The 16,626-nt window shown below is 35.0% G+C and overlaps 1 protein-coding gene across 1 annotated transcript; it reads left to right on the forward strand.

The window, feature by feature from the left end:
• The first annotated feature begins 9,277 nt into the window (after positions 1-9,277).
• Positions 9,278-11,624, forward strand: LOC115974599 (L-ascorbate oxidase homolog). Its single transcript, XM_031095056.1, has 3 exons — positions 9,278-9,651; positions 9,844-10,953; positions 11,076-11,624. Exons 1-3 carry the CDS (start codon positions 9,404-9,406, stop codon positions 11,374-11,376), a joined length of 1,659 nt encoding a protein of 552 aa, XP_030950916.1. The 5' UTR covers positions 9,278-9,403; the 3' UTR covers positions 11,377-11,624.
• Positions 11,625-16,626: the final 5,002 nt, after the last annotated feature.

Consider the following 16,626-nt stretch of genomic DNA (forward strand, 5'->3'; position numbering starts at 1 on the left):
AATTACAACTGTACATCATGTATGAGAGCACAGAGACATTTCAGTCAATAGTTGAAACAACAAGTCATCACAAGACAAAGCACTAGGTTCCCAAAGCACCAATACCATCAGAATAGCATAGTCGACTTCAATGATTTTATGGAAAGTCATCTATTTTGTAAACCATATAAAATGAAACAGAATGCTTTATTATTTTTCCACTTTAGATCTATACTATAATTTTTCTTCTTCTTTTGTTTTGGCACTAGGAGGGAAAATGAGGTTCCCATTATGCAAGATGAATGAAAGAACAGTATGTAATATGTTACTTATTTTTAACAGATACAAATATAGTCCAAAAACAGATTATTAGGCAACAATTCCAAATCAAAGAGATCATAGTTTTCAACTAATGAGATCACAGTTAACTAAAAAGCCAGCTTCCCCACCCACTAATTAGCAGAAAACTGCAGACAGATTGGATAGATACAATGTTCAAGAGACAGCGGTCTCCCCAACTGCAAAAATTCATTTTTTTGAGCATCAAATAGCATTAAGGTTATGTCCTTAAATCTACATGGAGTTCTTTAATTTGGAGATTCATCACCAAGCTTTAAATATATAGTGGACATTGTGGAATGCATATTTTTCAGATTAAACCAAAAATACAATTCTAGAGACAATCATCATATTGGTTTTAAACCTCTCAGGCTACTTTTAAAAGTCAGATCAAAACAGTGGACTATGAATCCATCATGTACAGGTCCATTCCCCTTCATTTGCTCATAATAAATGGACCTTCCGTTACAAAGCCATAGAACAAAGCTAATGAGTTGTACTACAAAACTGTGATGACTATAAAGGACTGTGGAGACAGTGTTAGTATACAGGCTGTATACTAAAATAGCTCAGTAGCTGCTATAGATAACTAATTCAAAGAATCCAAGAAGTTTAAAATACTAGAAGGTCTACACCCATCTAAAGACACTCAATAAGATAAGGGGTTGACAAACATCAACTTAATTTTCTCAACTGAAAAGCTCTTCCCCCTCTAAATCTGAAAGATTTAGGTCTCCTTCTCCAACATTGAAGCAACTCTTGGACCGAATTAGACACCACCCATTTAACTCCAAGCAGCAAAAATACAAAAGCCCAGTAGTCCATAGCACTAGAGTAATGTATTAATAGATGGTCCACGGTATCACCACTATGTTTACACATACAATACCACTCCACCATAAATGTAATATTTGATGGTGTCTTCAGTCTCCAAATAGCTTTCCTATGAAAGGCAGATGTATTAGTCCTTTTCAAAGCCCATAATGGGTAGGAACAATAAATTGTACGTTCCACTTTAACTTCTAACAAAACCCTGTCTTCCATCCCAAATTGAGCTTTTAGCATGAGATAGTAGATCAAAAAGAGCACTAAATGAATCCACATCCCAATCCTAAACTCGCCCCATGAATATTGGATTCCTCTGCACTACTCCCCCGTAACCTCCATGTAGGTGCACAATTCTGGAGCTTTGTTAGCTCCAATCTGGAAAAATTCCAAGTGTAAAAACCACAAAGCCTCATCCACATGCACACAATGTGTCATGCCAAAAACTAAGTTTCCCACTATCTCTAATACTAAATCTCAAATACCCTTTACATATATAGAGCCAAGTTCCTATACCTAAAGCTTTAAAAAAGAGCTTCTTAAACTAATAATTAAAGTTAGATAAAAAAATAAAACCCCTAGAATGTTCTTTAGTCGCGAGCTACAGAAACCTAAGGCGATGAAGCAACCTTCCCAACTTCCATAATGTTAGGAACATCCATAAAGAAAGTACACCCATGGAGACACAAATGGCCTTTTAGGCCACCCTTAAGGTGGCTCAATATCCAACCTTCCATCCCCAATACCTCGAACTACAACAATAATCTAGAAAGCACGGACACGGGTATAATATAGTAACACGAGCAATTTTTGAAAAATTATAACATGAAACAGCTGATACAACCCCCTAAATAAAGAGGCCGTAGTTCCAAAATTATTGGGTCAACTATGAATCTTCAATAGATTAATTAGAATCGGTCACATGTATTCTTTTTCATTTCTACCGTTCTAATCTATCAAATAGCCCAATAGCTCAAGCTATAAAATATTAATAAAAAAAAGTTAAATTAACAGTAGTACTTATTATGTTTTAAGCAAAGCAAGCAAATCCATAATTCAAGAACTAAAATATAAAAAGAAAAGAAAAATCAATCAGATCAATTATAAGGAACAAAGAGAGAGAGAGAGAGAGAGAATGATAAACAGACACGCGGGTGACGCGGTTAACTTGGTTACAGGTGATATGGAACCAAGTACAGGGGTTAACGAGAGTTGGATCCCAGCTCTGGAGAGCGTTGTCTGGATCTGATAAGCTCCGCCTCAGGGTGTACAGTGCGTCCCCTTCTGTGTTTCCTTTCACTTTTAACGGAATTATTCCTACACTTAATATAACTGTCACTGCTATAACTCTAATTACCCACTTCCACGTCGTCGTCATCATCATCATCCTCATCTGCTCCTTCTCCTATGCCTGTTTCTTGATTCGATTCGGATTCAGATTCACCAAATCTCTCTAGGGTTTGTATCTACTCCTTGAACAAAAAAAAAACTTTACTATTGTTATTGTTATGTCAATAATATTTGTGTGTCTAACTATGTTTTGCCTACTACTACTATCTATGTTTGTGGATACTGTTGTCAAAGAAAGGAAAGAAGGAGTCAAAGATTCTAAAAGAAAAGTGTGGACATTGCGGATCGGCTTTGGGAATATCTAAGACTAATTGGAGTAAAACATGGTCTGGTGACTTTTCACTTGCTTACTTTTTAAAGTATTATATTAGTATATTGTATATTTTATGTGTTTTTCTTTTTCTTTTTCTTTTCAAAATCATTTTGGTGTTTGATTTTCTTTGGTGAGTGTTTGCCTGGGTGAAGTTTACACTAGTTTAGTGCTTTTTATAGTGCTCAACAAGTACGGAAATTTCCAAAGAGAGAAGATTATGATTGTTTCTCTCTCTCTCTCTCTCTCTTCTTCTTCTTTTTTTTTTTTTGGAGGGGGGTAAAACAACGGTGCAAATAAGTCTATTACAAAAAAAATTCAATTTTATTTGAAGGCAGTAAGTTCTCTCTCCACCACTTACGGTGGGTTATCAAAAAGAACAAAGTCAGAAGATTGGTTAGCTCCTAACTTAACAAGTGTATCTGGTATTTTGGTTGGCCTCCCTATAAGCATGCTAAACTTTAGATTTGCGGAAGTTGCTCAATAGGGTCTTGCAATCATTAAGTAAAGGCTCCATCATAAGATTATTCAAGGAAGGGTTGTTAAACAATAAAACAATAATCTCAGCGTCTAATTCCACATAAATAGAATTAATTCCAAGATGGGATGCTAAATTAAGACCATCCTTCAAGGCCCACAGCTCGGCCAAGCCACCGGCCCTGAAATCTAGCCCCCATCAGATTTACTTTACACCTTATAACTTTTTTCAATTGTCATTTTAGTTCATTAAGTTTAAAAATTATTATTTTAGTCCATTAACTTTGATCAATTATCATCTTAATCCAGTAAGTTTAAAAATTATCATTTTAGCCTATTAACTTTAAACAATTGTCATTTTTGCCTGCTAAGTTGAAAAAATTATCATTTTAGCCCATTAACTTGATGAATTTTTTTTCTTATAAAAGTTAAATAACGTCATTTTAAGGGTGCTAACCAAATTTATTTAAATAGCAATGAATGGAATGACTAAAATGATCTCATTATCAACGTGGGAGGGAGGGACCCAAACAAAAAATGAAGCTCATAGGTCCAGTCCAAGGAAAGGCAAAGGCCCATTCAAGTGCCAATCAAAGCTTGATATGTAGACGGAGTCCGAGGAAGTCAAACATGAAGACGACATTAGTTCAGGCTAAATACGTGAGCAAAGGTCTAAGGACGGGATACGGGCGGACCCATTGTCTGAGGAGCTCGAAAAACGATAGCACCTGGGGATGCCCCAATTGTCCACCTGAACCCACAAGCAAGACACCATGGAAGACATCAGAAACGTGCAAAGAGAGAAGAGAGGAAATATTTGTAGAAAGTAACCATCACCTCCACATTTAATGCTCTACACCTACTGAGTTACTGAGTTGGCCGCATTTATGAGGAAAAGACACCTAAACAATGATTTCACAGCTCACAACACTCTCTACCACCTCCAAAAGGGTCTTGATGGGACAAACATCCAAATTATTCCCTTGAAATGTACAGGTGGAGGGCTGAGATGCAATAGAAAAGATTATATAAGGAAATGAACCCCTCTAGAAAAAATGATTAGCAAGTAGAAACTTGAGAAGTAAGAATTAAGGGTCTGTTTGAATACAGCTTATTTTGCTGAAAATTGAAAACACTGTAGCAAAATTATTTTTAAATGTGTAAATAGTGTTGTAGGACCCATTTTTAATATACTTTTTTAATAAAGTGGTTGTGGGTCTCGTGAACAGTACATGAATAGTGCGTGAACAGTACTCAACAATGCATGAACAATGCTAATTGTCCCCTCTGAAACGCGTGAAAAAAAAAAAAAAAAAAAAAAAAAAAAAAAAAAAAAAAAAAAGGCAAAATGCTAGACGTGAAATAAGCCTAATCCAAACACATACTAAGTGTAAAAGTGTAGAGACAAACATTGACTTTTTATGATCCATCTTCAGACAAGCCCAAGGAAGAGTTTATACTAAATTTGTGCTTCATCTGTTCATATTAAAAGTCTTATTCTTTTAACATCAAGCTTGGATCTTACTTAACATTGCAATTGACTCGGAAAGCCCACTCTCTTACAAATTAATTGTGTTGAGCTCAAAATACTGGGTACCACTATTCTAAGTGGGCTTAGACCATCTTTTGAGCCACTAGAATCAAAGTTAGTGGACTAAAATAACAATTTTTAATTTTAGGGGACAAAAATAACTATTTTATGTGTTTTCCCTATAATGAATTTTGTGTGTGTTTGTTTTAAGTCTTTTTTTCCTTTTTTTAATAATTTGTTTGTTTCTAGTTTAACAGATGAGAAAAATGAACTTATGAAACTACTACTATTGAGATTCTTATCGCTATTCTAGAAGATGCAAACTGGGTTACTTATAAAATCACATAACATTTTTCAAAGTCCACATAGAGTAAGCTTTCCAATATGATAAAACGAACTATGATTAACTATATGAAAGGGTAGGATTAACTATTGCTGTTAAGGAGTTAAAAAGATTGAACAACAATAATAATAATTGAGTAACAAGAAAAGTCTCTCATTCACACTTTTATTGCTTCAAACCTTCCAAGAGAGAGGGCACAATCTACAAAAATAGGAAGGCAAGAAGAACATGACAGCTCAGTTACAACTTTGGATCCAAAGAAAGAAATGTAAACAAATTACCTATGGAAGAAAAATACTAGTCCCAAAAACAGATATTGAACGTGACACCAAACTTAAAGGTGGAAATTTACGACACAATCTCTAATAAAATAAAATATACATATAGATGAGTTTGACAACTTTTTGCTTTTTGTCTCAGGTTTATTTAAGATAATCTCACTTTTAACTTTTTGTCTTACATTATGGATCTGTTTGTATACCACTTATTTTGCTGAAAACTGAAAATAATAAAAATAATAATAAAAAATTTATTGTTCACTCTTTTTTTACTGTTCATATGCTTGGTGCACTGTTCATGTCCCATGAACAGTGCACCAGGTGCTGGTCTTAAAAAAAAAAAAAGAAAAAAAAAAAGGAAAGAAACATAGATGCAGACGTGGGAAGCACAAAATGCGCTTCCCAAACGCACCCTATGCAACTAAGCTAATAAAAATAAGTTGTTCCCAAACAGACAAATACGTACGGATTATCGACACAACTGCCCTTTACAATCAGCCAAACCTAATAATAAAGTATAAACTAGGAAATTTTGAAACCAAAAGGCTTGATTTGAATACAATTAAGTCTGTTTTCCACAGGCCTAAGAAAATGTATGAATATGGTTCAATCTGTACAGTTTGCCTTGCTGCTAATTGACTAATTCTCATACCCCATCATAAAGAAGCAAAATGTCAGAAACATGCAGGTACAAATTAGCTTGATGTGATAACATCTGACCACCCATTTTGAACACCCTCTCTTTGATGCATTCTGAGAAACAAGAGACATACAGCCACGATATAGTTCAGGGTTCAGGCTCCATTTTGATGACTTTAGGAGCTTTATGCAGCCCTTCCTAGTTAACAACATTAATCCATTACCTAGGCAAATCAACTCTGCTGACTTTCTTCTTTCATTATGCTTGAAGGGAGTGTAAATTTAGAATTGACTTCAGCACCATTTTCACAATCTTATGTATTGCAAATTTGCAAGTTTCATTCCTAAATCTTAATCCACTAGAAGGAGAAGGGCTATATCAACTTATGCTTGGTCTTGCCAATATTATTCTTTTCCTTGAAAGATATGATGTAAGGCTGCAATGCATATGTCCACAGGAAAATGATACCAGATAACAAGATAACAAAGCCTAAAACTTGATTTCATTTCCACCATATACACCTACTAACTAAATACCTCTGCCAAAAAAAAAAAACTGTTCTAGATCCACAGCTAAGAGAGGATGTGTAATTGCAAACAAAAACTGACGACTCTTTTAAGCCTTCAGAGTCTTTCAAGTTTTCTCTGTTCACTAAACATGTCATCAATCAATAAATAATTCTGAATAATACACCACACGAACATGGACCAACCTTTAAGTAATGTGAAATCGAGTTCGATTAGAATAGTCATTATGCATAACCCTTGTCGGTGTGGACTAGCTATAATTAACAACATATTCTAACACTGAAAGGTAAAGCTGGTGAAACATCCAGAAAAGCCAAAACATATAATGGCATTAAACCTCTTAATATGTAGCATGCCTGGGAGAAACTGTATATGATGGCATTTACTCTGACTCTGCCTTGAGCAAGCAACAAGTATATCACAATTAACCAGTATGCTAAAAAACTATGATAATTTCCCTTTTAAAGTACATGCAACAACAGTGTTTACAATTGTCAACTTATCAGAATTCTAGGAGAGAAAATAATTTATCAATCCAGTACAAAAGAGTGCACATAAACAGAACATTTGTTTTGTCTGGTGAAAAGTTCCATCAGCTTTCAGCTAAAAAATCACAATTGATCGGGAGCACAGATGAGACATCTGGTATAGTGAACTTATCTGTGGAGAAAAGGCTACCTTACTCAATTTACTTCATTTGTTTCATCAACTAATTCGTCAAGCTCGTTATATAGCTGTAAGAGAGATATTCAGAAAATCTTCAAATTGGATGTCATTCAGTTAATCTAACTGTAATTATGATACTAATTGATGAATACATTGTGAAACATTACAAAGTGCTTTTGAATTTTAATGATTCACCTCTTAACCATAAAGGAGGCCCCATATAAAGTATAGAGAATATACATATATCTTCAACAGCTTGTGAAATGTTTCAATTATGAATACCAAACCAACGCTCTAGATTTAGCAAAATAAGTACAGCCTCAAACCCAACTATTTCTCATTGCTTGTTCAACGTGCTAAAATTTGATAAGCTATCAATTGGTTTTTATTGCTTCACCTGTACACCATGAGAAAATAAAATGATTAGACTGCTAGAATTCACTTAACAAGGATCTTCCCTGTAAATTTTCAGCCTTGGAGCTGAGAGACAACATAGTCTCATTTAATGGTGAAGATTTGATTATCCCTTGCAGCCAACTAATATCAATTTGAGAAGTGTCTACATCCTTAAGAATAGCTGATAGATCATTCACTTTGGACTTTGTCAGCTGCATAACTGAAGTGGATTGTAACTCCTTAACCACAAAGCACACACACTCTAGATAATTAGAGTATGGCAATTTAATTCTAAGTAACAACTTGCTGCTATGTCTAGATACAATTCTAAGCCAATTTTAATATAACCTTTTTTTTTTTTTTTGTGAAACAATTTTAATATAACCTGAATGTAATACTTTAACTGGAAAAATAGGAGAGGCATCAGTTCTCCTAGTGATGATTTTCCAACAACAATAGAGCTCTTACTTTTTACCTAGCAGACCCAAAAGGCCACATTGCTGATGAGTTATGACTAGAAAAAATACCACATCTTCGATTCCAAGAAGTAATCAAAATAAAAACTATTATAAGTAGAATGTGATCAGAATTATAAGCTAGCCAATACATTTGATTACCTTTCAGTCTACCCTACTTGTATCCAAATTAAATAACAGTACTAAAGCTTGCAACTTATATTAAAAGGGGAACCACATAATAACTTGTCAACTATAAACAGAGAGTAATTTATTTTGCCAGCAGGGGCCGTGAACATTTTACATTCAGTGGACAAAAACCATAACTCCAAAAGGAACTTAAGAAACCAGCAAGGAACAAAAGCAACACAAAACACACAAATGAAGTGAAAATTTTGTTCTTTAATAATTCAAACTGTTTCCCCAACTACCAAACAGACCAAACAGATAATTGAAAATCTGAGAAGTGAGTAAGATGTAGATCAAAGTTCTGAACCTCAGCATGTTAGAATAAATAGAGTACCTTGAAAAAACATAGCTGACAGATGTGAAATTGGGTCAAGAAAAATGATTATTTTGAGCAACAAATCGCAGGTACAGGGACACAACTTAATGATATATAATTTTTCTTTGTGGGGGAGGGGTTAATACCAACAAAGTAATCTATAAAACATAATGTCAACATTGTAGAACAAGAAAAAGGAAGAGAGAGTAACTTGAATCAGCTTGTTGTGGAAATACAGAATGTACTATGCTCACTTTTCAGTGAAATTAAGGTTTTGTCCGTTTGATCCTTACCTTAAACAATAATCAAAACGACTTTGATCCGTTAAGAAACCTACAGCGGTGGTGAAACTGAAATGAGATTGACAGGCATATGAGAAGAAACAATCTGTTTTAAAACAGAAACAATTAATGGTCAGGATTAAAACAACACTAAGTTTATAGTTAAAGAATTGCGCGTGAATTACATAAGGTACACTTTCGTCCCCTGTGACATAGACATAGTCAAAAAAATTAAATGAAACAATAAGAGGAAGGGCGCAATGTAAGGGGCAAGAAAGAGGGAGAGCTATGAGACAATAACGGTATGTTCCAATGGTTAAAAAATAGCCACTGACAAATATAAAAAGAGAATGGATTGGAGTGCCATGAGGACGGTAGAAGAACTCTCTTCTTCCACTTTTAAGGACATGTAAAGTATTGCCCTAGAAGGAAAAAGATTAATTTCAAAGAGAGAGAGAGAGAGAGAGAAAGACACAGACAGAGAGAGAGAGAGAGAGAGACATGGGACCCTTGAGGTTTATGTTTCTGCTGTGCCTCTCGGCTGCAGCGATGTCTATGGTCCGGAGTGAAGACCCTTATCTCTTCTTCACGTGGAATGTCACCTATGGCACCATTTCTCCATTTGGAGTCCCCCAACAAGCCATTTTCATCAACGGTGAATTTCCAGGACCCAATATCAACTCCACCACCAACAACAACATTGTCATCAACGTCCACAACAACCTTGATGAGCCATTCCTGGTGACATGGTATTCATGCTTTCTCTTTTTCTAACATGGAAATGAATTGGATAGTTGGATTTCAAAAACATAATAATAAATGAATGTCCTAAATGTTTTTTTTTTTTTTTTTTTTTAATGATTGGTGACACATTAATTTGTAAAGATTATGTTGTCAATCATATATGTTAATGTTTTCGACTGGGTTAATTTGGCATCTAGGCACGGCATCCAACATAGGAAGAACTCGTGGCAAGATGGAGTGTTGGGAACCATGTGCCCCATTCCCCCTGGCACGAACTACACATATCACTTCCAAGTTAAGGACCAGATTGGGAGCTACATCTACTATCCCACAACTGCCATGCATCGTGCAGCTGGTGGCTTTGGCGGCCTCCGTGTGAACAGCCGGTTGCTCATTCCCGTCCCATATGCCGATCCTGAGGATGATTACACTGTACTCATTGGTGACTGGTACAGCAAGAGTCACTCAACTCTCAAGAAGTTCTTGGACAGCGGCCGCTCCCTTGGTAGGCCAGATGGTGTCCTCATCAATGGAAAATCCCCTAAGGGTGACGGCAAGGAAGAGCCTTTGTTCACCATGAAGCCTGGCAAAACCTACAAATACAGAATCTGCAATGTTGGGATTAAGAATTCCTTGAACTTTAGGATCCAAGGCCACCCAATGACGCTTGTGGAGATGGAGGGATCCCACACTGTGCAAAACACATATGAGTCCCTTGATGTTCATGTAGGGCAATGCTTTGGGGTTCTTGTCACAGCTGATAAAGAGCCCAAGGACTACTACATTGTGGCCTCCACACGATTCACCAAGACCGTCCTCACTACCAAGGGAATCGTCCGCTACACCAATGGAAAAGGTCCAGCCTCACCTGAGATCCCTGAGGCTCCTGTTGGTTGGGCTTGGTCACTTAATCAATTCCGTACCTTCCGTTGGAACCTCACTGCTAGTGCTGCTAGGCCTAACCCTCAGGGCTCCTATCACTATGGTTCTATTAACATTACCCGTACCATCAAGCTCATCAACTCAGCAACCAAGGTAGATGGCAAGCTTCGATATGCTATCAATGGTGTATCCCATGTCGACCCTCCTACACCTTTGAAGCTCGCTGAGTATTATGGAGTCCCAGACAAGGTCTTCAAATACGACATCATATCTGATGACCCACCAGCTGACGCTGTAGATAAAGTCACCTTGGCACCCAATGTCATGAACATGACATTCCGCAACTTCATAGAGATCATCTTTGAGAACCACGAGAAGAGCATCCAGTCATGGCATGTGGATGGATACTCCTTCTTCGCAGTCTCGTAAGTTTTATTAAATTTACCATTTCCTATCAAAGCAAGTAGTCCTGAGTTCGAATCCTATAAAAAAAAATGTGAGATTCTTGACGCGGAAATTGACTATTTTATGTGTTTGTTGATAACAGTGTTGAGCCTGGGAGGTGGACTCCAGATCGCAGAAGGAACTACAATCTTCTTGACGCTGTAAGCAGGCACACAATCCAGGTGTTTCCCAAATCCTTTGCAGCTATCCTCTTGACATTTGACAATGCTGGCATGTGGAACATAAGGTCTGAGTTGACAGAGAGACGCTACCTTGGGCAAGAGCTCTATTCTAGCGTTCTCTCTCCTGCACGATCCCTCAGGGACGAGTACAACATGCCTGACAACTCCTTGCTCTGTGGCATAGTCAAAGGTTTGCCCAAGCCCCCACCATACGAAATCTAAAGATGATCCACATACCTCTTTGCCATGTCGCCACTTCATACAATGAGGGGGAGAGAGAGAAGGAAGGGAGAGAACCAGATATACATCGTGTGTGTAATAGATGAGAGACAATTATGTAATTGTATGCATTTTTTATGCAAAGAGTGTAGAAGATGGCAAAGAATAACAATGATTGAAAAAACACATAGAGTTACTGTTATATATAACCTTTTAAACACGACATTAAATTTTTGTACCATTCATTTTAATATAACTATCTTTTATAGTTCTTGTTCTTTTGAGTAAAACTTTGTAAGTTATTTTGCTTCTGTATAATTTTTCTTTGCTGCTGCTTTTAATTTTCTGCCAAATTATAAAAATGGCTATGGTCCAATTTGAACTCCAAGCACAATCCGTTGGAGGCCACCACTCCTAAAAAAAATGTATTAGTTCAAAAATCTTCCCATTCCTTTCTCCTTAGAGCCTAAACTCTTTTTTATATGTTTTTTTAATTAAAAAAAAATATTGCCATGGCATCCCTCAAAGAGCATTGTGAAACATATAAGTGGTTACCTATGAATCGATATGGCTATCTTGTAATAAGAAATCATGATAAGACCTCTTCAAAGACTTACCACCCCTGCAAAGAGTAAAGATCCTCTTGGTACAATTCCTTCAAAAATTTATGCTGGGTTGGTTGGCAAACATCTTTCAAAGAAATTAGAGGTGACTCTGTCAATAAATGGGCAGATTAAAAAAAACAAATCCATATACCATGGATCTCAAATTTATACATGGAGTAAACATTATGATTAGCTCTCAATTTGAGCATATCCAATGATTACTACAATCATTTCTTAGAAATTTAAAATTACTACTTGTCTTTACTTTATATTTTCACTCACTTAAGAATGTTAGTTTCTTTTGCTAGTGAATGGTGAATCCATTCTTGGCAAAAGGTATGTGGGCATGCGGAGATGCCCAAAGGAGGTTATTTGGGTAACTCCTTTTATTAGTGGTTTTCATGTGAATGTAACTCGTTCATTGTTAGGTTCGTATGGTTATGGAAAAATGAATTAGTTCTAACTAAAGGCAAAAATAAACTTTATAATGGTTTGATGGTCAGTCATATAAATATACTTCATAATCTGCAATAGCTGATGAGTTAAAAAACTGAAACTTTCTACCAATACAAACTTTGGAACCTGAAGGCTAAAAAATAAAATAGATCTAAGGAAAGATTTCCTATTATGAAGATGATTGTCATTCTCTATAATGACATGGATGTCATTGCTCCTTATACTGCTAATTAATGACTGTTTTTTTCCCCCTCTATCGATATATCACATGTTACCAAAAGATTGGAAAACAGTATATCTAACCTATTATTTACCGATAAAAAGTTACACGTTTATATTCAAAGTTAAAATCCTTTTTTGTCAATTACATTAACACCATCATATTTTTATTAATCAATATTGGAAATAAGCCAAAAATAGAACTATAAAAAACAAAATTTAAATGAAATGTTAGGTTTTTTAGTGGCTTTAAAGATTTAAAACTGCTAATGATTATAAGTGTCATCTATTCATCATAAGCATCCCATCATTTTCTCAATCGAGCAAGAAACAGTTGTAGTCATGATCATAAACTTTTTTTTTTTTTTGGCTTGCAATCATGATCATAAACTTGAAACAAAATTGTACAATAAAACTAACTTTTTGGATGAATAAATAAATGATTTTTTTTAGTCATGGCCCGTAAATTCAAACTGGAGATTAAGTTACCAATTACCATGGAAGCCAATAGGATATAAGAGTATTAGCATTAGGTGTGGCACATTAAACACCAAAAACCCACCTATATCAAATGTCTCAAATTAAAAAAAAAAAAAATTGGCATTTAGCTACAGTGACATTCTAAATTTGAGAGGGTACGGAAAAATTTGTCAAAGTTTTATTTATTTTTTATTCGAGTCTTTCTCCTTTCCACTAACTCTCTCTTTTTTCTCGGTGTTCTCTCTCTTCTCTCAAAACTCACTACTTTAATGGCTCTTCATCTCTCTCTACACTGAACCTCCACCGCTCCATCACATAGACCACCGTAAGCCACCCTTTGAGATTCTCCCTCATTGGCTTGTATCTCTTCTCGCACAAGCGCAACCATGGCCTAAGCCATACGGCCAACACCATTATTGAGGTGGTCATCATCCCCCCCTCTCTCTCTCTCTCTCATTTTTCCCTTATTTTTTTTTTTTTGTTTTGTTTTTGGCCGAAAATTGCCTTCTTTTCCCATTTTGATTTTGTGTGGGTTAGGGGATTTGTTGGATTGGTAGTTGTTTAGGGTTTGAAAGGAATGGATTTTGGGGGGTTTATTATTTAGGTTTGTGGATTTGGGTTCTTTGGTTTGGCTTTGAGGGTTTGTGTTGATTTTTGGTTGGTTGATTAGATTCATCTCTCTTTTCTTTTTCTTTTTTTCTTTTTTGCTTTTGTTTTTGGGGTTTTATTTTGGTAGTTTTGGGTGGTGGCCACCACTAGGTTTGACTAGTTTTTACTTAATATTATTTTAATGTGCTGTAAATATTATTTTAATATATTGAATTGTAGAATAGAACATGTGATGTAGGGTATAGTGTAAAGTGATGTGTAAAAAAAAAAATAGTTTTAAGTGTGTCAAAAAATAGCATTTTTTATAACATCTGATGCTAATGCTCTAACAACATAAGAAAGAACGTCAAAATGAACAAATTTTTTTTAAGTAAACACATTGTTAATAACTATATTAGAAAAACTTAACTATAAAATAAGAACTACAAAAGGGGAAAAAAACAGTTAGATAGTAACTATGTTTGTTAAGTAAATATAGAGCACCTATCACCCAAATAAATTTGAAAAAGTATATATATAAAATTAAATAATTAAGCTAATGAAATAAAAATTAAATTAATAAAAATAGTTTAAATAAAGTGATTTTAAAATAAAATAAAATCAAAATATACCCAACCTAAAACATATACCCAACTCCAAGACTAGTTCCAAATTGAAAATTAGAGAGAGAGAGAAAAAAAAAAGGGATAACCAAAAGAGACAAAAGAGTATCACAATAAATTTTAGGTGGCAAATCTTAGGTGGCAAGTTGTTAGGTTTTCAAATTTACCACCTTTCAAATGATTATCACAACAAATCTTATGTAGCAAATTATTATTATTATTTTTTTTATACAAGATAGAAATTCTACTCTAACATAATCTAAGTATATATATGTGTGAAGCTCCCTCTTAAAAACTTAGACCTCGGCCTTTGCTCCCCACACCTCACAAGCATTTATACTTGTGAAGTAAAATTGTTATAGATAAGGTATTTATCTAAAGTATATAATATTCACGTATGTCCATGTGTAACAATATCGAAGGTGTGGACCAAATGGACCCATGTGGACTAAAATGGACCGAATGGACCAAAGTAGACATAATGTGGATCGAAAAGGACCAAATTGGACTGAATGAATCCGAATTGAACCTAAATGGACCGAATAGACAGAATTGAACAGAATGAACCAAAGTGGACATAAATGGACTAAAAGAAACCAAATTAGACTGAAGTGGACAGAATGGATTGAATTGGACATCATAGACCAAATAGACTGAGGTGGAACTAATAGACCGAATGCACCAAAGTGGCCAAAAGGGACCTAACTGGACCAAATAGGACTGAATAGACTGAAGAGGATAGAATGGACCAAAGTAGACATAGTGGACTGAATGGACTGAATTGGACCAGAACTGATCAAATGGACTAAAATTGACCGAACTGGACCAAAGTAAACCATAATGGACTGAAATTGACCAAAGTGGACCGAAATACTATGCTGATGTGGCTCAACAAATCATAGCAATAATAAATGTTACGCTTTAACTTTTAGATATTTTATAGATATAGATCGGTGATAATGTATTTTATTCATTTTTTTTTAGAAACATGTATTTTATTCCTAGAGAATATTTATTCTTGTATTTTTTTTTCTCTCTAATCTGTTGTGAATTTAAGTTTTTGACATAAAATTGAATTTTGTAATACCTATTTAACTAAAGTGAAATTATCGGATTTGTCTTGTGGATTTTCCTAAGAGGTTTTTCACTTATATTTGGTGTGTTTTAGTGAGTTTGTTTTCTTGGTGCTTGATTTTTTTTTATTTTCACTATTGCTTGAGTTTGTTAAAGTTAATTCACACCTAGATAGTCGTTTGGCCCAACATTCAAGGTGTCAAAATCTAGGTTTGAATTTTTTTTTTTTTTTTTTTAAAGAAGGGAAAGAAAAAGGAGAAAAGCATTTTCTTTTCTTTTAATTAGCTTGAGAAAAATAATTGATTTTAGTTGCATTTACTTAAATAATGGTATTTAACTAAATTTGAGGTGTTTTGTTTTGATTTTTTTCCCTCTTTCTCTTGGGCTTTAGGGCATAGGGATTAGAGGTTTATGAATTTTAGGTCTCAGAGTTTATGTTTTCAATGACTTTAATTAAGACTTAGGGTCTGTTTGGATAGAACTTATTTTGCTGAAACTGAAAATTAAAAACACTGTAGCAAAATAATTTTTAAATATGTGAATAGTACCGTGGGACCCATTTTTAATGAAAAAGTTGCTGAAAAGTGTAATTTGTGGGTCCATGAACAGTGCACATATACATTGTTCACTGTGGAAAGTCAACATTTACGGTTACTGTTCAATAAACAGTGCATGAACAGTACCGCATTACTCCAAAATGCGTGAAAAAAAAAAAAGAACAAAAACGCAGCTTCACAAACGCAGACGCAGCTTCAGTGGAATCCAAACGGACACTTAATGTTTTAGGGTTTATGCCTTTATGGTTTCAATGAATTCATTAACATTTTACAAACGCACAGTGGTAGCAGTGGGGACAGGTTATTACCAGAGTATTACCAATAAAAGTAGAGAAGAGAAGAAGAAGAACAAAGAAGAAAAGAAGAAACAGTGTTAAGCTACAAGTAGCTTTTGTATTTTAGACCTTAAGCTACAGGTCGTTTTTCTTGTATTCATTAATCACTGTTAGTCACACGTGTTCCACGCGCATGTTTGTTGTAACCAAACCTATACGCTAGCTGTTAGTGTTACTTAGGTTAGTTATTTTTCCCTCTGTGTTTTGGATTAGCCTATATATATGGCTATTGTTGTATATCAATTATTCAATTCAATACAATCTTTTCATCAAATTCTGTTAATTATAGCCGTTGTGATGGTGGTGTGACGACAAT

This window comes from Quercus lobata, chromosome 1 (genome assembly GCF_001633185.2).
Source record: "Quercus lobata isolate SW786 chromosome 1, ValleyOak3.0 Primary Assembly, whole genome shotgun sequence".
NCBI classification, from domain to species: domain Eukaryota; kingdom Viridiplantae; phylum Streptophyta; class Magnoliopsida; order Fagales; family Fagaceae; genus Quercus; species Quercus lobata.

What these genes read in the sequence shown, in the direction of transcription:
- LOC115974599 (XM_031095056.1), top strand. Translation starts at nt 9,404, where the DNA reads ATGGGACCCTTGAGGTTTATGTTTCTGCTGTGCCTCTCGGCTGCAGCG. An exon ending in GAGCCATTCCTGGTGACATG is followed by an intron (nt 9,652 to 9,843) that starts GTATTCATGCTT and finishes TTTGGCATCTAG; the next exon opens with GCACGGCATCCAACATAGGA. An exon ending in TACTCCTTCTTCGCAGTCTC is followed by an intron (nt 10,954 to 11,075) that starts GTAAGTTTTATT and finishes TGTTGATAACAG; the next exon opens with TGTTGAGCCTGGGAGGTGGA.